This window comes from Mastigoproctus giganteus, chromosome 9 (genome assembly GCF_048544385.1).
Source record: "Mastigoproctus giganteus isolate SK-2022 chromosome 9, ASM4854438v1, whole genome shotgun sequence".
In the NCBI taxonomy this organism is placed as follows: domain Eukaryota; kingdom Metazoa; phylum Arthropoda; class Arachnida; order Uropygi; family Thelyphonidae; genus Mastigoproctus; species Mastigoproctus giganteus.
In genome coordinates, this window is record NC_143583.1 from 35,681,120 (window position 1) to 35,704,681 (window position 23,562).

The window sequence follows — 23,562 nt, forward strand, 5'->3', positions numbered from 1 at the left end:
ATTCTATATTTTTTATGATGGAGCCATATTCTTCGTGCATTAGCTCGGAAACATTGATAATCATGGTGTATACTGTACATATATACATATACCGTTATTTGTGCTTATTCTTTCCCTTTCTGTATTCTCCACTTATTTTTGAGAAGTATTTATTTTCGTTTAATATTTTCTCTTAAATTTTTTTTTTTTAAAGAGAAAGAAAAATGTGTTTCCTTTGAGCAATGCAAACAACTGTTTCTTGATCGTGCTTCTTACCCATCATTTCCACCCAATTATAATAATAATTAATAATAATTATGTATATCTTATGATTTGTGATCGCAATTTCACAACTTTTGAAGGTAGGATGATAATTCGTTGGTAACCTTTGGTGTTTTCGATTGCATAATCGTCACATGATGCGTGTTGCTTAATGTCACATGCTTTATTTGTGTTGGAAACCATTGTCACATAGAGACAAACCGGCGATTCTAGTTGAGTTGACCCCTTTCTTTTGAACAACCGATCTTTATGAAGAGTAAGTCTGCTCCTGTAATAATTAGAGTAATATTGCGAATGCATTTTGCCCTGTAAACTGATGTAACCATATTATGTGTGAATAGCTAATATCTTATACTAAGTTTATTAAAATGTAATAATTCTTTTGTTTAGAAAATGTTGAGTGAGATGTTTTCAGGATCATATTTGTAATTCTAAGTATTTTTTAAATATACATGAAAGAAGCATCACATTACAATCAACAGACTGGAAAAATGGACATAACCTTCTCCTTTCGTATAAATTTGGCTAGCAAAAAAAATATTACCATCAATTTCCCTTAACAAAAACAAACTAAACTTAAATGCAACAGAAAAATAAGCCAAAATAAAACTTGACTAAAGAGGTTTATTAATTTTTGCTTCTTAGTATTCAGACCTTAGTGTCTTAAACATTTATAAATTAAAAAAAAAAAAAAAAAAACTGTATTTTTTCCCATTTGATATACTGTGAACACTTTCAAATCATTTTCTGTACCATTACAAAAAATGAATAAATAATAATAATGATGCAGCATTAATTTAAGTTCATTTAAAATTGTTGTAACACAATTATTATTTTCATAATAGGACCATGGGCTCACATCTGGTGTATGGGCTTGGCACACCCAGGGTCCTATGATGGATATCATCATTCTTCTCTCTCTTTTTCTTGGTGATTCCCTTTTACATCTGATCTCTCTCTCTCTCTCTCTCAGGGATAACTCAGAATTTTTTTTTTTTTTTTGGCTGGTGCAGCAAAAGTCTCAGGCTTCCTTGCGCCATACGGCTAATAATAATAATAATATAATATAGAGCATATCAGGTACACTGTTACCATTCAGGAATCCCATCCATGGAACATTTTTGTATTGGTTATAATTATGCCTATTATTGTTTCTATATTACCACATGTTCTTACATATATTAAATTTTGATTTTTTTTTTATAGTTTAAAAAGCTAGTGTTCTTTATTTCATTATAATTAATGATATCAAATATTCTGTTATTTTTTTATTTATAAAAGTAACTGTGAATGCAAATCATTAGCCTTGGTAAGCTGTTTTGCATCTCTATTTGAGGAGTGTTATTTTATACTCAGTCTCAGAAACCCTAGAGCAGTGGTTCCCAAACTACTGAGATCTACAGACCCCTTCAAAAATGAAAAAAAAGTTTGCAGACCCCCTCAACTCTATTCTTATTTTTACGTAAATATGTAATACTAACTTTATTTATCATCAGTTTGCTATACATAGAACGAATAATTTGACCAGTTCCAGGTGGTCGTTTCATGGACCCCTGGAACTGGTCTACGGACCCCAGTTTGGGAACCCTAGAGCAAACCATGAAGATAGGATTGCAGTTTTCTGGTTGTTCATGGGCATAAACTGAAATTATCATTCTATATCATCTCTCAGATACAGGGTGTTTACAGTTTTCCTGTAAATAGCACAGTACAAAGGATAAATTATTACATATTCTACAAGTTGTCTATGACCTGAATAATCTCTACATTGACAGTATTTTTTCATTCAGTTTTACTATCCCAGACTGTTTGCCAGCAATAGTAAAATCCCATTACAATGAATGCCACTTGAATGAAAATTTTGCTATAACAAATATATTTCTCTGTCCAGGCTGACTTTCCTTATTATTAGTGGTTTGCAAATCTTGTTTGAACAAAATCAGTTTGCTGAAAAATTTGGTACAGCAAAGTATTTTCAAAGTCAGCCTATTCCTAAACTGTGCTGGTTTACAATGAAAAAAAAAAAAAAAAAAATTGGAAAGTTATGAGTGCTACTGTATCTTTAAACAGGTGTGTACTGCTAATTTGCTTACAAGGGGCTCGCTTGAGAAGAATTGGAAGCCAAAGGCCATCTCCCCCCACCTAAGATTCTTCCAGAACACTCCCCATTGTAAACATCGCTGTGGAAGCAGTCATCTAAAAAAAAAAATTAAAGTTTTAAAAGATACAGCAAAAGAATTCATTATGACACAGTTTACTCTGTTTTCTGCTTTTTTAGTATTAATATTGGCAAAATGATCATGCATGAAATACAGCACCTACATAAAAAAAAAAAAAAAAAAACTTTTCATTTCCCCATTCCTTCCATTAATTTGTCCAAACCTGTCTTAAATTTATTTAAACTATCCGCCTCCACAATTATGTGGCAGCTTATTGCAATGATTGATTACTCTTTGGCTGAATGTGAATCTCCACACGTGATTATGCAACCATCCTTTTCCAGTTTAAATTTATGATCCCTTGTATATTTCATCTGAAAAAAGGTGAAGATGCCATCAGCATCTTCGCCTTTAGTATACTTAACCCTTTTAAAGCCATATATATGTTAATTAGAGCACCATGTTGGTACCTAGTTTTCTAGAGACTGCAATTTATAGAACTCCAGACTTTCTTGCTAAGAATATCCTTCCCCCCCCCCAGCTAATCTTGTTGCTCTTTCCTGCACCCTTTCCAGCAGATCTCTGTTCTTCCAAAAATGAGGTTTCCAAATCTGTATGCAGTATTCCAGATGTGGCCTAACCACTGCCTTATAAAATGGAATAATCACCTCTTTGTTCTTGCTGGCAAAGTTCCTGTATATTATTGACAGAACCCTATGAGTTGTTATAGCTGCTTTCTGCACTGTTCAGAGAATTTCATATTGGCCTCTACAATTATCCCTAGATCTTTTTCATAATCCACTACCTTCAGTTTGGTACTACATAGATGGTCTGTTATTCTGGGATTACTGCTATTCAAATGCAGTACAGTCAGTCCTCGTATAACACGTGTTTACATTACACGAATTCGATCATACACGATTTATAAATAGGGGAACGATATCTTATATAACACGAACCGAATTTGCTTATGCACGATTCGCCTTTGTGTTTACGGGAAATGGCAGTCGAACGCGGAATCACCCCAACTGAATGCAACACGATAGGAATGAAGAGAAGATTCCAAAAATGTATTTATGTGTTTTATATCAGTGAAGGGGAAACACATTTCACCATAATAACGTAAAAACCAACACAATTCCAACTATCGGTATAATCGCAAATGCAATTAGATCGAGTTTACTACCAGTTTATAACTGATTCCACTAGCAGAAACTCAACTGGAAATTGTTTTTATTGTTTTATGGTAGTAACCCCTAGAAATGTGCTTTAGTAAAATGTGAGGTGTTAATAGTGGCCTTTACGGTGTTGTTTATTCAGTTGCTACACGTGCGCAGCTTTGTTTATGTGTATCAAGCGTGCCTCCTCGTTTTGTAATTGTGCTTTATTCCATAAAAATGAATAAAATACTTAAAAGGTGTGAAAAGGAAGCATCCTGGTGAAGACACTGCAGATTCAGAGAGAAAAAGAAAAGCAATATCGATAAACAGAGGCGGACTGGGTCAAAAATTCTTACCCGGGAAAATTTGTAGTGGCCTCATACTAGTGTTTATGGCCAAAATCACACCGGCCCACCGGGGTTTCTCCGGTAAAGCTTATGGCCAGTCCACCACTGTCGATAGCGAAAAAATATGAAACTATGAAACGCTTTGAGCGAAATGAAAGACCATGATATTGCACGTGCTACGGACCTAAATGAGGCAATGCCGAGAATTACAAAGAATGCAGAGAAAATAAAAACAACTTTCATAGCAGTAACAACTCAAAGTGTAATTAAAATTCATTAGATTAAGACACAAAGAATTGGAAGAGATGCAACGGCTGTCAACTGTTTGATAGAAAATCAAACAAAAAACAAGTTTGCTTACGATAGAAGCAAAAGCATTAGCAATATTTTATTACGTAATAGTCGTAATAAAATACTTACGTATTTTATTACGATTATTTATTGTGTTTGGTAATGTTTTGGTTACAAATGTGTGTTCATTCGTGGGTTGTCGGCACCTAACCCCATTTTTCCCATAGGGCCTGTTGTTCGTATTGCACGATTTTGCATTGCACGAGGGTTTCTAGGAACACAACTATCGTGCTATACGAGGACTGACTGTACTTTGCAGTTATCACTCATAAACCTCAAATGCCATTTTCCAGCCCATCTACTGTTTATTTCATCCTCTTGAATTACTGTACCCTGAATTACTATCAATAATTTAATACTGTGGCTATCTTATCAATTATAATAGGGATGTAAACTAGAATGATTTTGTTCTGTAAGGTAGTAGTAGTAGTGGCAAATGATGCAAGACATCAAGCTTATATAGCATCAGCCCCCCCCCCCAATAAAATGTACACACTCCATCCATCCATACCCTCCAAGAATTTATCTAATTCTTCCTTGAATTTATTCAAACCATCCACTTCCACAACAACAACATATGGAAACCTGTTTCAACGATCATCCACCCACTGGCTGAAGGAAAACTTCCACATATCTATCCTGCAGCCAACCTTACTTAACTTAAATTTATGCCCCACATATATGCAGTCTCACCAAGAGGAAGAATGCCATTCACTTTCAGCTTACTCAATCCATTCAAGGCCTTAAGCACTGCAATCAGTTCACCCCACAGGCGCCTAGTCTCCAGAATCTGCAGTTTGCAGAACTGAAGCCTTTCTAGGTAAAAGCACCCGTTTGTTCTCTTCACAAATCTGGTTGCCTTCTCTGCACCTGTATCACCAGATCAACATCCTTCCTAAAGTGAGGCCTCCAGACCTGTATACAATACTCAAAATGGGGGCTTAACCGTGGACTTGTACAAAGGGATAATCACCTCCTTATCCCTGCTAGCAAACTTTCTGTATATCACTGACAAAACCCCATAAGCTGTTCTGGCAGCATGTCTGTGCTGCTCAGAGAATTTCATGTCTGACTGCACAATGAACACCAGGTCTTTTTCATTTCCCACTTCCATGAGTGTAGTACCACACAGTTGGTACATTTCTCTTCGGTTATTGCTACCCAAATGCAGTACCTTTCATTTGTCAATGTTAAACTTCAACTGCCATTCTCAGCCCATTGATCCTATTTTCCTAGATCTTGTTACAATAGCTCACCCTGATTACTGTCGTTAACTGCCTTACCAACCTTTGCATCATCTACATACTTTGACATTAAGCCTGATATACCTTCATCAGTATCATTAATAAATATTGAAAACAACAATGGACCCAGCACTGAACCCTGGGGGACTCCACTGATGAGATTAGTCCACGAAGAGCAGTGCCCATTGAAATCATTCTCTGTCTTCTACTTAACCATCCCTTTATTCATAGTGGTAACTTGCCCTTAATACCACATTGCTCCAGTTTAAAGGCGCCTCCGTAGCCAGGTGGGAAGGAGCAGCAGTGCGTAGCACACGCTTCTTGATTAGACCGGGGTTCAAGCCCGTCACCACCAAATACGGAGGATGTGGAAAGGTCAGGGAATGACCACCGCATATCCTGGAGCAATATGGCCTTAGTTGCTAATGCGCCTAAAAAAAAACCAAATAACAAATAGCTCCAGTTTATACAGCAGTCTTTTATATGCAACAGTATCAAAAGCCTTCTTGAAATCTAAGTACAGTATATGATATCAAAATTATTTTTTGCATCCAGTTCCTAGGTCAGTGCATCATAGTAACCTATCAGGTTGATTAGATAAGACCACCTCTTAAAAAATCCATATTTTGACTGCAGTATAATTGTATTCCTGTCTAGATAGTCCTGCATTACTTCTTTAACCAGTGACTCTGTTCCCTGGAACAGATGTTAGCATTAGCATTAGTAGAGGCATTTGATGCAAGAAAGCAAGCTTATGCAGCATCAGCCAAAAAAAAAAAAATAAAGTAAAACAAATAAATAAAAAATAACCACTTCCACTTCACCCCTCTGTTCGTTCGAAATACCTGTCCAGCTGAGCCTTAAACTTATTTAGGCTATCAACTTCCACGACAAGGGATGGAAGTCTGTTCCACCTACCAACCACCCGCTGGCTAAAGGCAAATTTCCGCACACCTATCCTACATCTGTCTTTCCTCAATTTGAATTTATGCCCTCTCAGGTGATTATTCTGAGCAAGAGGAAGAATCCCATCAGCATTGGGCATGCTCAAACCATTCAAGGCTTTGTACACCTCTATCAGATTACCTCGCTGGTGCCTAGTCTCAGACACTGTAATTTGCAAAACTTAAGCCTTTCTTTGTAAGAGCACCCCTTCGTTCCATTCACTAATCTTGTTGCCCTTCTCTGTATTCGTTCCAGCAGCTCTACATCCTTCTTGAAATGAGGCCTCCAGGCCTGTATACAGTACTCTAGGTGTGGCGTGACCATTGCCTTATACAAGGGAATAATCACCTCCTTATCCCTGCTAGAAAAATTCCTATATATCATTGACAATACACCATGAGCTACTCTTGCAGCCCATCTGCACTGCTCAGAGAACTTCATATCCGCCTGCACTACCACCCCCAGGTCCCTTTCATTCTCTACCACTGTCAGTGTAGTACCACAGAGTTGATACGTTGCTCTGGTGTTGTTGTTTCCCATATGTAGTACTTTACATTTAAACAATATTAAACTTCATTTGCCACCTCTCAGCCCATCTGCTCAACCTTTCCAGATCCTGTTGCAGCAGGATAGTGTCAGTAGTGTCCTTGACAACCCTGCCAACCTTCGTATCATCTGCAAACTTGGACATTAAGCTTGATATACCATCATCAATATCATTTATAAATACAGAAAACAATAAAGGACCCAATACTGAACCCTGAGGGACTCCACTAATAACATTAGTCCACGATGAGCAGTGTCCATTGATTACCACTCTTTGTCTTCTCCCCCTCGACCACCCCTTTATCCATAGCAGCAATTTGCCTCCAATGCCACACTGCTCCAATTTGTGCAGCAGTCTTCCATGCGCAACAGTATCAAATGCCTTTCTAAGATCCAAGTATATAATATAAAAGTTATTCCCTGCATCCAGTTCTTTTGTGGCTGCATCATAGTATCCAATCAAATTGGTCAGGCAAGACTTCCCCTTAACAAAACCATGCTGTGTCCGAGCTATAACTGAAGTCTTGTCTAGATGATCCTGCAGTGCTTCTTTAACCAGTGCCTCCATTAATTTTCCAGGAACAGAAGTTAAACTCACAGGTCTATAATTACTTGTGTCAGCCTTTGATCCTCCTTTGTGAATTGGGGTCACATTTGCACATCTCCAGTCCATGGGTACCTCCCCTGAGTCCAAGAAAGCTCTCATAATTATGGCTAAGGGTTTGCTTACTTCCTTTGCTGTCTCCTTTAATATAACTGGATAGATCCCATCCACCCCAGGTGCCTTTCTTGTGTTTATCTTCAACAATTTCTCCTCCACTTTACTCTCAGTTATTACAAGATTCTCTAGCTTACTGCCAGAGTTGAATATACCTCTGGCATTCCCCTCGCTGAATAACTCCTCATGTGTGAATGTCGATGCAAAATATTCATTTAGTTTGTTAGCTACCTGAGCAGGATCATCAATAGTTGACCCATCGATATCAAGTGGACCAATCTGATTCATCCACTTCCTTCTAGAGTTTACATAAGTAAAGAACTCTTTGCTGTTTTTCTTCGCATCCCTTGCCAAGGATTTCTCGTAATCTGCTTTCGCCTGCCTAACCTCCTTCGGCGCCTCTGTAGCCAGGTGGGAAAGAGCAGCAGTGCGTAGCACACACTTCTTGATTAGACCGGGGTTCGAGCCCGTCACCACCAAATACGGAGGATGCGGAAAGGTCAGGGAATTACCACCGCATATCCCGGAGTAATATGGCCTTAGTTGCTAATGCTCCTAAAAACCAAATAACAACAACAACAACAGCCTAACCTCCTTTGTAACTTGGTTACAGATCAACTTGTATCTATCATAGGCTTCTGTGTCACGTGTTAATTTGTATGTATCCCATGCATTTTTCTTCTCTGCCATATGCCTCATTAGTTCATCTGACATCCATTTAGGCCTAAACCTTGAACAATATTTCTTAGTTGGTATGTAAAGCCTAGTAGCTTCCAAGATAAGTTCTTTGAATGCTTCCCATTTTGAATTTGCTGTTGGTAACATCATCAATTGAACCCACTGTATAGAATTTAAATACTGTCTGAGTCCATCGTAGTCGCCTTTACGAAAGCAATACCCCTTCCCTTTACCCCTAACGGTAGTTACCTCTTTGAGTAAATCCCAATTCAGAACACTGTGATCACTGCCACCTAGTGGTTCATTTATCTGTAGATTCTTAATGCATGAAGAATCACTACTGATAATCAAATCAAGAGTATTACTCCCTCTAGTTGCCTCCCGAACATGCTGATGTAGAAAACAATCATCCAATAAATCCACAAAAGCCTTGCTAGTGTGTGAGTGACCAGCCCCCAAATTCCAGGCGATATCTGGGAAATTAAAATCCCCGATTATAAGACTCTCTGATTTACTGGCCCACTCTATTTCTCTGTACAGTTTCTTATTATACTCATCAGAGTCATTAGGCCTATAGCACACTCCTACTCTCAATTTTGATCTCCCAATGCTTATGTCACACCAAACTGACTCGACCCTGCACTGTCCAGCGATGCCGACTTGCTTCACTTCCTTGGATTTTATGTGTTTCTTAACTAATAGCATAACCCCTCCTCCCTTCCTATCCTGTCTATCCTTTCTGTAGACATTGTACTCCCCAAATTCCAGTTCTGCATTCCTTATATCTGTGTGACACCACGTCTCTGAAATCCCAACAATATCTGCCTTTGATGTTTTGAGCAATACCTCAAATTCATCAAATTTATTCACTAAACTCCTAGCATTGGTGTACACGCAAGTATACATGCACCTGCTCTTCCTCTTAGGCACCCTAACACAACCCATGTGTTTACTTGTACCCCCATGATTCCCAGCAGTCTCTGAAATATCCTGCATCTTATTTTACAGGCTGCTGTTCATTCCAATAGAAGCAGTGCAAGAATCACTTTCTCCTCTGCCAATGGCTACTGTTAATCTATTAGTCCTTGTATCCCCCCCAATCTAGCAGTTTTCCGACCCACCTAACACTGCCTCGATAGCATCAGCGAACATTCTTGCACCCTTTCTATTTAAGTGTATCTCTCCCTGTAGAAGCAGTCTCTCCTGTTAACAAGTACAGACCATGCTGAAAAAAATTCTACCCCTTGAGCCCTGCACAACTTTTCCAGGGCCGAATTGATCGACAGGGCTCTCATCATATACTCCCTCCTATCGTGTCTGGGCAGAATTGCAGACACTCAAATTCAACCCTAATTCACGGCTTATTTTCATCAGTTATCTGTACTTGTTAAGTAATTCCCCCGGTCTCCTACTCTTAATATCATTAGTGCCAACGTGTACAACTATATCACCTTTTGTGCCCTTAAAAGATGATATCCGCTCTACAACGTCATCAACCTTTGCCCCTGGCAGACATACCCTGGTCCTGTTCCACCTATCCTTTTTACAAAGCATGTTTCCTGTTTCCCTGACAATAGAGTCACCAACAACTACTAGTTCCTTTGGGACCAGCGCATTCTGCCTTGGGGGTTGCCGCTGTGTTGCTCGATGACCAAGTGAATGTTAAGCTAACAAGTCTGTAATTACTCTCCTGAGTCACAGCACTCCTGCTACTTTGTACTCGTTGCTTTGCTGCTCTAGTCTGGGGCATGATTTCTGTTTAAATACAATTTTCAGTTGGTCAACAATGAAAATTAATCTTTTTAATTGATTACTTGACTGAGCTAATAGATTCCTAAATGCAGTGATATGTGTTATGCCATACCAATACAATCTCAGTTTTAACTTAGTTATTTACTTATTAAAAAGTAAAATTTCATAGCTAAAAATAAAAAAATATATGCCTAACAAGTGATTAGAACCTTCAAACTACTTATTTATCACAATTGAACCCTACTGGTTACAGGTTATGATATTCACACAACACCAGTACATAGCGGTACAAATGATAAGTCATAATTTACAAAATCACTAGCTAAATTTAAAAATAAGCTAACGAACATGACTAAGACTCTTAAACTATTTGTCAAAAACAAATTAATATATTAATTAATCAAAAAAAGATGGTAAAATTTTCTAATAAACTTATCTGTTCCCATGAGCTCAAAATTCTTCGATGATTCATGTGTACTCTCACTTGGGTAAGGACAGATGTCTGCAAATTAATTATGGTTTTGTTGGTAATTCTCTGTGAACTTTTTAGGATTTCCATTGCTGAAAACTGTGCCAAGGCAAGCAGCATAGTTTCCCTGCTTGTCTTAGTACTGTAGGAATAATAACATAGTAAACCATTTCATGTCAATTGGGGTTGTTGCTGTTGATCTTGTTAATTTGAATTTGAAGGCCACCACTTAAGATAAATAAATGATTAAATGGAAAAAGCATTCTTTGCTATATATAAATGATTGGGTTAGTGTTGTGTATACAGACATCTAGAAATGATATTGAGTTGTCCTGGTCTATTTCTCATTTGCAACAAATATCAGGGTGGAGTTGGCTGAGGTTGTAAAATTCCCAAAGGTTATCCCTGCCTAAAGATGGGCCTAGTATGCCCTATAATTAGTAGGGGGAGAAGAGAGAAACCTTTGGGAGGGGTCTCTCTCTGGTTGCTACAGGTATTACTATGAACCCACATACAAACACATACATGTGCAACCTCCTCCAGAGACTAAAAATCACTTATCGACATACTGGAAGAGGGGGGGGGGGAAGGGAAGGAAAATCCTGACAATCATTGATGTAAATGCCATATATCCCTATATCTCTAGAAGGTGACAGAACCTGTTTGGCAAAAGTCCCCAACCAGTACGTGCAAAGGCTATCCCCATGCTCCTTATTGTTACTAATATCATGGATCTCGTTGACTTATTTGTTAACCAAGTTTATTTTCAGTTTAATAACACCTTCTACTATTAGAAAAATGAGCTGGAATATGGAGCATTCCAGCTGTTCCCCTTGATGTTAGAGATATTTATGTCAGACATTAAGAACAAAGAACTATTGTCTCCTTTTAGGCATCAGATTATATTATTATACTATCTTGATATTATTTTTAACTTCATTTCACTGCTTAAATTTATTTCAATTTAATTAATTAAATTAGAAATATTCAGTTACTTTTTTCAGTTTTAATTCAGTTACTGTTTTTCTATTTATTTCAGAGCTGAAAATGTGGGCATCTTTAATAGTTCTTTTAGCTGTTTCTGCCAGTATTTTAGCAAACCCAGATGAAGTATTTGATCTCCCAGGGCTTCCTTACAAACCAAACTTTAGACATTATTCTGGTTATCTGAATGCTTCTAAGGAAAAATATTTACATTATTGGTAAATAATGTAATATAAATTGATAAATTTAGAGAACTTTAAATATTAAAAAGAATACTTATTGCTGTATAAAAAAATTTAAATATTCCTATTATCATTTTCTCTTACCACTTAATTCATTGGCAGTTACATGGTGATCATTTTAATCTACTTTTTTAAATATAAAATCAATTTTACCATCCAGCTATTGCTCAAAAATCCAATCCTTTCAAATAAGAATTTTCCCTTAGATTTTACTATTAAGAATTCAAGACTACTGAAAAGAGGCATAATGACCTCCCCATCCCCCACATACACACATGCCTAGGCACAATTTTTGCTGGCCTTCCAGCAGGCTAAATTAACCTCTACACTAGTCACCAATACCACATAGTTGCAATTGAGAGTTCATTATTAAAAATGAACCAAAATGACTATTTTTAATAGGGAGTTCTCATATTCTTAATAGAGAAACTGTAGAAAACTTTTCTTGAAATAGTAGTAGTAGTAGCAGTGGCATTTGATGCAAGAAAGCAAGTGTATGAGCTTATGCAGCATCAGCCAAAAAAAAAAATCACACCATTCCCTCCAAATGCCTGTCCAGTTCCTCCTTAAATTTATTCAACCTATCAACTTCCACAACGACAGATGGAAGTTTGTTCCAGCAATTAACCACCCCCTGGCTAAAGGCAAATTTCCACACAGCTAATCTACATCTGTCTTTTCTTAATTTGAATTTATGCCCCCTTAGGTTCGTAATCTGAACAAGTGGAAGGATCCCATCAGAATTCAGCGTGCTCAACTCATTCAAGGCCTTATACACCTCAATCAGATCACCGCGCAGGTGCCTAGTCTCCAGCCACTGCAATTTGCAGAACTTAAGCCTCTCTTGGTAAGAGGATCCCTTCATTCCCCTCACCAATCTTGTTGCCCTTCTCTGTACACGCTCAAGTAAATCTACATCCTTCCTAAAATGAGGCCTCCAGACCTGTACGCAGTACTCAAGGTGTGGCCTGACCATTGCCTTATACAGAGGGATAATCACCTCCTTTTCCCTGCTAGCAAAATTCCTATATATCATTGACAAAACCCCATGACCTGCCCGGGCAGCCTGTCTGCATTGCTCAGAAAACTTCATATCTGACTGCACAATTACTCCCAGGTCTTTTTCATTTTCTACCACCTTAATACACTTTGCATTTACTGTGAAATGTACTGTGAAAATGTATTTGGTTGAACAGAGTAGTTTACAATGCAAAAGAGCTATGAATTAGAAACCAGTGTGCACCTCCTCCGTGCAAGTTACCAGTAAGTTAAAAAAAAAAAAAAAAAAAAAAATAGTAAGGTTTTTACCAGTAAGTTAATTGAGAACAAATTAAAATTCTAGATGATTTTTAAACTCAATAACTAAAGTTTTATTGGACAAACTCAAATTAGACAGTTTATTTTCTGTACCTATCATTCATAGTTGCATTTAAAATTAAGGTAAAAGCATCATTGTAATAAACCTATAACTAGGTATGTGGGTGAAAATTACCTCCAATTTTTTAGCTCTTTTGTACTGTAAACTAGTGTTCATCCAGTAGTAACTTACACTGCCTTTCAAAAAATCTTTTGTCTCACTTATCACTCAATTCTGTTAAAATTTTAAGAAAGGTCAATTTATAGGATAAAAAATAACCAGATGTGACTAGTGTCTAGTTGTACCTACTTTATGTAAGAGTGGTATCTTTGTTCTCTTGCATTATTTGAAACATTTGCCTTTTAAAATATGCATAGCTGCAAAGTTTTGTGCATTAGCCTTTAGAAGAAAAGAACATTTTTAAATTTAAACATTGAAGTATTTTTAAAAAAAGATTTAAGAAAACTTGTGAAAGAATCAAATTAAGATCATATTATTAAGACTGCTCTCATGAAACCTGTAAAAAATTGCTAAAAACAAAAATCAAGAATTTAACTAAAACGTTACAGTTTTGAGATCACCTTATGCTACAACCATTTTTTTCTTATTTGTTGCTGTACAAAGAATGGTTGGAAGCATTCATTCCGATATTTTTTTTTACAGCCCTCTTCTGAAAATTATGATTGTCTTGTGCAATTCCTTAGTAATAATAGTAATAGTACTGGAGGCATGTGATGCAAGAAAGCAAAAAAAAAACAATTTCATACATCCATTCCCTCCAAAAGTTTGTCCAGTTCCTCCTTGAATTTGTTTAAGCTATCAACTTCCACAATGACAGATGGAAGTTTGTTCCAGCAATTAACCACCTGCTGGCTAAAGACAAATTTCCTCACATATATTCTACAACTGTTTTTCCTCAATTTGAATTAATGCCACCTTGGGTTCATAATTTGAGCAAGCGGAACAATCCCATCAGAATTCAGCATACTCAACCCATTCAAGGCCTTATACACCTCAATCAGATCACCTCGCAGGTGCCTAGTCTGCGGCTGCTGCAATTTGCAGAACTTAAGCCTTTCTTGGTAAGAGGATCCCATCATACCCCTTACAAATCTTGTTGCCCTTCTCTGTACATGCTCAAGCAACTCTACATCCTTCCTAAAATGAGGCTTCCAGACCTGTACGCAGTACTCAAGACATGGCCTGACCATTGCCTTATACAAATGGATAATCACTTCATTTTCCCTATTAGCAAATTCTTGTATATCATTGACAATACCCCATGACCTGCTTTTGCAGCCTGTCTTGCATTGCTCAGAAAACTTCATATCTGACTGCACAATTACTCCTAAATCTTTTTTTTTCTACCACTCTAAGTGCAGTACCACACAGTTGGTATGCTTCTCTGTGGTTACTTCTACCCATGTGCAGTACTTTGCATTTGTCAATGTTAAACTTCAGTTGCCACTTCTTAGCTCATCTGTCCAAATTATCTAGATCCTGTTGCAGTGGCACACTGCCATTACTGTCATTAACAACCGTGCCAACCTTTGTGTCATCTGCAAACTTCAATATTAAGCCTGATATACCGTCATCAATATCATTGATAAATAGAAAAAACAACAGTGGGCCCAACACCGAACCTTGGGGGGACTCCACTAATAACATTAGTCCATGAAGGGTGCTTCCATAGCCAGGTGGAAAGGAGCAGCAGTGCATAGCACATGCTTCTTGATTATACCGGGGTTCGAGCTCGTCACCACCAAATATGGAGGATGCGGAAAGGTCAGGGAATGACCACCGCATATTCCCGGAGCAATATGGCCTTAGTTGCTAATGCTCCTAAAAACCAAATAACAACAACAACAACATAGTTCATGAAGAGCGGTGTCCATTGATTACCACTTTCTGTCTTCTCCCATTCAACCATCCTTCTATCCATTGTAGCAACTTGCCCTTAATACCACAGTGCTCCAGTTTGTACAGTAGTCTTCCATGCACAACAGTGTCAAAAGCTTTCCTGAAATCCAAATATATGATATCAAAATTATTTTCATCCAGTTCCTTTGTAATCACATCATAGTATCCAATCAGATTTGTCAGACAAGACTTTCCCTTAATAAACCAATGCTGTGTCTGAATTATTACTGCAGTCTTATCTAGATGATCTTGCAATGCATCTTTAACAAGTGATTCCATTATTTTCCCCAGAACAGAAGTTAAACTAATTGGTCTGTAATTACTCGTGTCATCTTTAGGTCCCCCTTTGTGAATTGGGGATACATTTGCACATCTCCACACCGTGGGGACTTTCCCTGAGTTCAAGGATGCTCTCATAATTATGGCTAAGGGTTTGCTTACTTCCTTTGCCATCTCCTTTAATATAACTGGATAGATCCCATCCACCCTAGGTGCCTTTTTTATGTTTAACTTCAACAATTTCTCCTCCACTTTGCTCTCAGTTATAAAATCATTAAGCACTCTGTTACAGTTTGATAAACGTCTGGCATTTTCCTCCCTTAATAATTCCTCATGTGTGAATAGATGCAAAATACTCATTCAGATTATCAGCTATCTGAGCAGGATCATCAACAGTTGAACCATCGATATCAATTGGACCAATCTGATTCATTCCCTTCTTTCTAGAGTTTATATAAGTAAAGAAGTCCTTGTTGTTTTTCTTAGCATCCTTTGCCAAAGATTTCTTGTAATCTGCCTTTGCTTGCCTAACCTCTTTTGTGGCTTGATTACAAACTACCTCAGTGGTTTTCAACCTTTTTTTAATAATGGCCCCCCTAAGTAATTTATTTTATTTTGTGGCACCCCTACTCAATTTTCTGCCTGTTAGATCCGATTCTCTCTCTCTCTCTCTCTCTCTCTCTCTCTGTATATATATATATAATATTAAAAATATATATGTTATATGATATTTATTACAATAATATAATTATAAAAATTACATTTCATAATACAAATTATATATATATATACAGTATATAATTTTATTCTTTATATAGAGGTGCTAAGTAAACATCAATTATAAATCACCACAAAATTAAAGATACTGTACAACTTTTTATAATGAAATAAACATATAAATTAAAAAATAATAAGTTTAAGTAACTTAAACCCAAATTACATGGCACCCTGGTTGAAAACCACTGGACTAGCTTATATCTGCCGTAGGCTTCTGTGTTACCTGATAATTTATATGCGTCCCATGCAGTTTTCTTCTCTGCCACGAGTCTCATTAGTTCATCTGACCTCCATTTAGGCCTAAACCTTGAACAATATTTCTTAATCAGTATGAAAAGCTTTGTAGCTTCCACAATTAGTTCCTTGAATGCTTCCCACTTAGAATTTGCTGTTGGTGGCATCATCAGTTGGTTCCACTGTACAGAATTTAAAAACTGTTTGAGACCACTGTAGTCACCTTTACAGAAGCAAAGTCCCTTCCCTTTACTCCTGATGGTAATTATAATTTTAAGTAAATCCCACATCAGTACACTGTGATCACTGCCACCTAGTGGTTCCTTTATCTGCAAATTATTTATACATGAATAGTAGCATCGCATATGGTGTTGGTTTTAAATGGAATAAAGGCATAAGATGCTACTATGCTACTATAAAACATATTTAAATATTTAAATGAGTTTTTAATTATTAAAATTTAATGATTAAAAATGATAAAATACTGTGTACTGTAGCAACACAGTAGCATAGCTAGCTGGCCTTTCTGTAGTGAAAGTATACACAGACATCTTAGGTTGTTGTCCTAATTGTAGTCCTAGGTTGGTGCTTGGTTATGTATGAAGATGGTTAGATGACAAATCTGAAAGCTGCCCATTTGTTACAGAACATTGATACTTGTGAGGAAAAAAAACTGTATGAAGTACATGAATGAACAAAGCAAAAATGCTGAAAAATAACTTTTGGTATTGTGAAACAGTACATTTTTTCCAGTGCATATATTTGAGAAAATGCATATTGTTTCACAAGTATGTGGGAGTAGTAATGTTTTGCCTATACTTTCACATGAGTAACAGTGGCACAGTAGCTTAATATGCATGTTTGTCCTGTTGCAAGATAGTGTTTCACTCTGACTATGAAAGATTTTTTAAATTCTTTTTGATAAAAAAAAATTAAAACCTGAAAGAAATTGAATGATCCCTAAAAGATATGTCAATCATATCTTTTACGAACCATTCACAAATTACAGATGCAATCTTTCAGCTCCCAATATATAACAAAATACTCCAATTTAAGTAGCATTAATTTTTATAAAAAATGGATCTGTTAAATCTGTTGCATAATATTTGTCACCTCTTGGCAATTCATTATTAACATTGTCTGACCCCCCCTTAACATTGCTTAATTCGGGAGTAGTCCCTTAATGCTTCTGTGTGGATTGTGATTTCTGTTGCATTATGCTGTTGATATAATTCATGTGTAGTATAAATATATATCATTTATGAGATGCTATAAACCAGAAACCATGGCATAGCACTCTGGAAATGTTTAGGGAACTTGATATACATAAAACATAAGACTGATAATTTCTGTATATTTAAACATGATCAGTGAATAAATATACTCATCACTGATGCTGCTTCATCTTCATCTGGCTAAAGCAGTGGTTCCTAAACTTTTGTTGAGGCCGCCTCCATAGCAGGTGGGAAGGAGCAGCAGTGCGTAGCACACGCCTCTTGATTAGACCAAGGTTCGAGCCCGTCACCACCAAATACGGAGGATGTGGAAAGGTCAAGGGAATGACCAGAGCTATATGGCCTTAGTTGCTAATGCTCCTAAAAACCAAACAAACAAACAAACCTAAACTTTTGTCACTCAAGTCACACTTCGAGTTAAAATATACTATATTTCAACACACCTGAAGAGTGATTATCATTGAACTCAATGGAGCTTTTCCCATTCTCACAGCACACTTGTAGGATGTTGTGGCACACCAAAGTTCCACAGTGTTCTTCAGGGCACACAGTTTAGGAACCACTTGATTAGAGCAACAGTGATGCTGCCCTAGCCAGGTGAAGATACCCTCTTCTTATAGGACAGTGTATTGTGCCCTTGGGACAGGATCAATGTCGTCTGGTTTGAGAATTTGCCAAAAAACACTTCACAGTACTTTGGTGGCCCAGTCAGTTAATAATTTCAGTATAGTTTACATGTGTGGAATGCGGTTCACTGGTGCTGGACTGGTTGCAGTAGTCCAGTAGTTTCCAAACATCATTTTTGAGGATACTCCTCTCACTTAATAAATTTTAATTTGATTAGTATAGTCTCTTAACCCTTTTGGCCAGTTAGTATAGCCTCATAATCTTTTTGATTGAACCCTTAAATGTGGATGTAATGTGCTACCCTAAGGCACAACACACACGCACGCGCGCGGAATTAAATATCAGGTGAGCCTGTTAGCATGATTAAAAAAGGATAATACTTTAAAGATGCCTTTAAGAAATGTTGGATTCACATTTACCGTAATGAAATAAGAATGACAGAAAGCTATCCTAACAAATAGGCTTGTGTTTATAGCTTTATATTACACTTTATAATTATTATTTTTTTCAAATTGTGTTTTTTTTTTTTTTTTTAATTTCCTGTGTGAAAATAATATGGATATGAACTTATCACTCATATCCAAAATGCATTTGTCTGTAGAAATGTGTCCACAAGTTGATTTTCATGCTGTGCAGGCAGACTGAAAAGCTAAAATTCAAAGAGAAAACCTCTCCCTCCCCTCCACGGGCAAAGGTGTATGGAATCTTTAAGTAATCTAAATTTTTTGATATGTGCTTTTCAGTATTCTATTTATTTTATGCAATAAAAATATAAAACTGTAAGTAAAGAGCCACCTTATTTTTTTAAAATTAAATATACAAAGCTTAAGTTTAAACGATGGACTTCAAAATTATAAAATAGCTAATGCTTTTTAGCCTAAAAGGGGAATAGTCTTGTCCCTTCATGTGTTTTTGTGCTAACCAGGATTTAAACTGGCTAGTTAATGGAATGTGTAACCATAGTATTGCACTACTTTCTAACAAATAGCAAAATCCCAAGGTTAATCTGTTATTCCTTTAAAAGATGTGTGGCACTTCTGAAATTCTTTTCAAGAATTACTGGTTCCTCATCAGAATAAATGATTGATAATCTTTTGGTAATGCCCTTTGTTTGAATGTAGTGTAATACTAGGACAGTTTGTTTGGCAATGATCAATAGACCATTGCATTAATTGGGTAGGGTTTAAATCCTTCTGGCGACAAAAACATATGAGAGGACAAGACAGTTCTCCAAGCTTTGTATAATTGGATGAAAGTGCTTGCATTAAGATTGTTTAGAAGCATGGAAATCTACTGTGAAAGCTGTAAAAGTTGTTAAGGGAATGGAATATGTCAGCGTGAGAACTGAGAGACTGAGAAGTTCTTTCAAGTTTGTCATTGCCGATTATCATTTTGTCACTAATCTTTGATCTTCTCGAACAGCAAGAGAATCTTATAGCCTTCTGACAAACTTCCATAATGCCATAGATTTGATTACTTACCATAAATATTTAGGTTACTTTGCAGTTTTAACCTTTTTTTTTTATTCTCTTTTCCTTGGTTCTCTAGCTCCCAGAACCATAGGAGCACATCATGGTAATCTCAGTTTGTTACTGCCTGTTTTTTTTTTTTTTTAATCTTTTGCTTTATTTTATTTATTTATGTATGATATATATATATATATTATATATATATATATATATTATATATATATATATATATATATATATATATATATATTTGTATATATATATATATGTGTGTGTGTGTACTGTCTTGTTATTGCACGTGATATTTATTTTGTTTAATTAGGTTTGTCGAAAGTCAGAATTCCCCATCCACTGATCCAGTGGTTCTATGGATGAATGGCGGGCCTGGTTGTAGTTCCTTAGATGGGTTTCTTAGTGAACTGGGCCCATTTCATGTTAATTCAAATGGTTCTGCACTTTATAAGAATCCATACGCATGGAATAGAGTAAGTAATAAGCTGTTTTTAAGTTTTCGGTTGCTAAGATTAACCTTATTTCAGAAATTTATTTACTATTTTAATAAATTTATTAAATTAATTTATTAAACCTTGTGGGCATTTATTATTTTTATTTATTATTTATTTATTAAACATTAAATGTTGAGGCAACTTCATGTCAGTTTATACAATTGCTGTTGTCATTTTTTAATTATCAAATACCTTAAGTTTGCTTTCTAAGTAATAAGATAATACAAAATTGCTATTACCCAAATGTAGAAATATCTTTGTAACTTTTAATAAATGTCTCCTTAGTCTTTTTGTGGATAGTGCAGTGCTTTGGTGCCCTTTCACATATTTAACAGTCTGGTTTTGATTTCCATTTCTGATCAAAGAAATGTCTGTTAGCTTGTTCACTCTGGGCTCAGCCAATTGAAATGTGGTTTTTTCCCCAAGATTTTTTTTTTTCTTTCTCGTGTAAACCAATTCATGATGCATTGCAAACGTATTAGTAGTGGCACATGAAACAAGAAAGCAAGCTTATACTGCATCAGCCAAAAAAAAAAACTTCCTATATCACCTGTCCATCCTCTCTAACAGTTTGTCTGCTTGTTCTTTGAATTTATTCAACTACCCACTTCCACAACACAGATGGAAGTTTGTTTCAACAATCCACTACCTTCTGGCCAAGGGCAAATTTTCGCACATCTGTCATGCAACCATCCTTCCTCAATTTGATTCTATTCTCCCTCATACGTAGTCTGAACAAGAGGGAAGATGCCATCAACATTGAGTGTACTCAATCCATTCGGAGCCTTAAACACCTCACTCATGTCTCCTTACAGGTGCCTAGTCTCCATACACTGCAATTTGTAGAACTAAAGCCTTTCCTGGCAAGTGCACCCTTTTGTTCCCTTCACTAATCCTATTGCCCTTCTCTGCATCTGTTCCAGGTCCATGTCTTTCCTAAACTAATGCCTATAGACCTGTATGCTGTACTCATTGTATATTGCCTTATACAGTAGAATAATCACTTTCTTATCCCTACTAGCAAAATTCCTGTATATCATTGATGAAACCTCATCAACTGTCCTGACAGCCTGTCTGCATTACTCAGAGAACTTCATATCTGACTGCACACAATTACCTGCAGGTCTTTTTCATCCTTCATCCTCAGTGTGGTACCACACAGTTGGTATATTATTCTGGGATTACTGCTACCCATATGAATTACCTTGCATATCCCAGTGTTAAAATTTTCTTGCAATTTCTCATCCCATCTGTCTAATTTTTCTAGATCTGGTCGCAATGGCATACCCTGATTACTGTCATTAATCAAATTTGCAGGATAGTGCAGTGTCATTAACACTGCACTATCCTGCAAACTGTTATATCATCTGCAAACTTAGACATTAAGATGATATGCCTTCATCAACACCATTAACAAATATAGAAAACAACAGTGGCCACTATAACAATAATCCAAGAAGAGCATTACCAATTGATAACCACTCTTTGTCTTCTTCCACTCAACCATCCTTCATAGCAGTAACTTGCCTCTAATGCCACACTATAATGATAATAAGAGATTTACTATTGTTATCTATTGGTTTTTAAAATGGACTCGAGCATCATTCCAGTATTCATCGGTAATATCATGTACATATTTGTCATTTTTTAGCATTAGTAGAGGCATATGATGCAAGAAAGCAAGCTTATACAGCATCAGCCAAAAAAAAAAAAAAAAAAAAAAAATCCCTTCCATGTTACCCATCTATTCATTCCAAATGTTTTTCTAGCTCTGCCTTAAATTTATTTAAGTTATCAACTTCCACAATGACAGATGGAAGTTTGTTCCAGCAATCAACTACCCACTAGCTAAAGTCAAATTTCCACACATCTATTCAACAACTGCCTTTCCTCAATTTCAGTTTATGCCCCTTCAGGTTTGTAATCTGAGCAAGAGGAAGAATCCCATCAGGATTGAGCCTGCTCAATCTATTCAAGGCTTTATACACCTCAATCAAATCGCCTCGCAGGCACTTTGTCTCCAGACACTGCAATTTGCAGAACTTAAGCCTTTCTTTGTAAGTGTCCCCTTCGTGCCCTCCCCCACCAGTCTTGTTGCCCTTCTCTGTACTCGTTCTAGCAACTCTATATCCTTCCTAAAATGAAGCTTCCAGACCTGTACGCAGTACTCAAGGTGTGGCCTGACCATTGCCTTATACAAGGGGATAGTCATCTCCTTATCCCTTCTCGCAAAATTCCTGTATATCATTGACGAGACCCCTCTGGCAGACTGTCTGCACTGCTCAGAAAACTATATCTGACTTATAGGAACTATGCAAAACTGTTGTCAGATGTTTCAATACTACACAGATGTAATTATAATTTCTTCCATATGACAGTGAGCAAAGAAGACAAAAAATAGGGAATTGGTGAATTATTGCCCTTACAATACCATCAGTCTCACGTGTGAGGAAGTGCAACAGGAAGTCTGTAATTCTTAAAGAAATTAAAGGCAGATTACAGTCCATGCAAATTTAAGTGCTCATTATTTCATCAGTTTCCACTTCATGATATAACTGCATGCCAAACCACTGAAAAAAAGGGAGGGTCATTTAATTTTGTACCTGTGTGTATAGTGCAGTACATTCCTTGGTTCCACTTCAGTTATTGGCCTCTCTAATTTTAGAGCAATAATTGGTGGTCTGTCTTCAAAAGGACACATCATAGTAGTAAAGTGTACTTAAATGTATTTATTATATTTTAGTTGTTTTTTTTTTTTTTACAATTTTTAATTATATTAATTGTAATAAAAATAATATTAATAAAATTAGTGATCTTTAGTTTACCTAGGTATAAATTGTTTTAATATTATTAAAAAAATAACATTAAGTATGAAAACTTAAATGTTTAGTGTGTCTTACTTTTATTTATATTATTTTTATAGATTGCCAATGTAATTTTCCTTGAAGCACCAGCTGGGGTTGGCTTTTCATACTCTTCAAGTGGCAAGTATAATACTGATGATGACCAGGTATCAGAAGACAACTATTTAGCTTTACAGCACTTTTTCAAAAAATTTCCTCAGTTCAAAAAAAATGATTTCTATATTTCTGGAGAAAGCTATGGTGGTATTTATGTTCCTACATTGTCAGTCAGAGTTCTTACTGGAACTGCTCCAATTAATTTCAAGGTAACCTCAAGTTTTCATTTGTTGAGTTACAGTATCATTCATATAGATACATAAATATTTTTAGCTTGTAGGCTTCAAGTTTTGTTATAATATTAATTTTCATACTGAAGTGGAACACAGAAATCAGGGGGCA

At 36.4% G+C, this 23,562-nt stretch overlaps 1 protein-coding gene across 1 annotated transcript in view; it reads left to right on the plus strand.

The window, feature by feature from the left end:
* Positions 1 to 322: 322 nt before the first annotated feature.
* LOC150080144 (lysosomal protective protein-like) overlaps positions 323 to 23,562 on the plus strand; it is a 71,377-nt gene continuing 48,137 nt past the window's right edge. The window contains exons 1-4 of the mRNA XM_090381852.1: positions 323 to 517; positions 11,670 to 11,832; positions 20,077 to 20,239; positions 23,184 to 23,429. Coding sequence (XP_090237978.1) covers positions 511 to 517; positions 11,670 to 11,832; positions 20,077 to 20,239; positions 23,184 to 23,429 — 579 coding nt within the window. The 5' untranslated portion in view covers positions 323 to 510. The remainder of the gene's footprint in view (positions 518 to 11,669; positions 11,833 to 20,076; positions 20,240 to 23,183; positions 23,430 to 23,562) is intronic.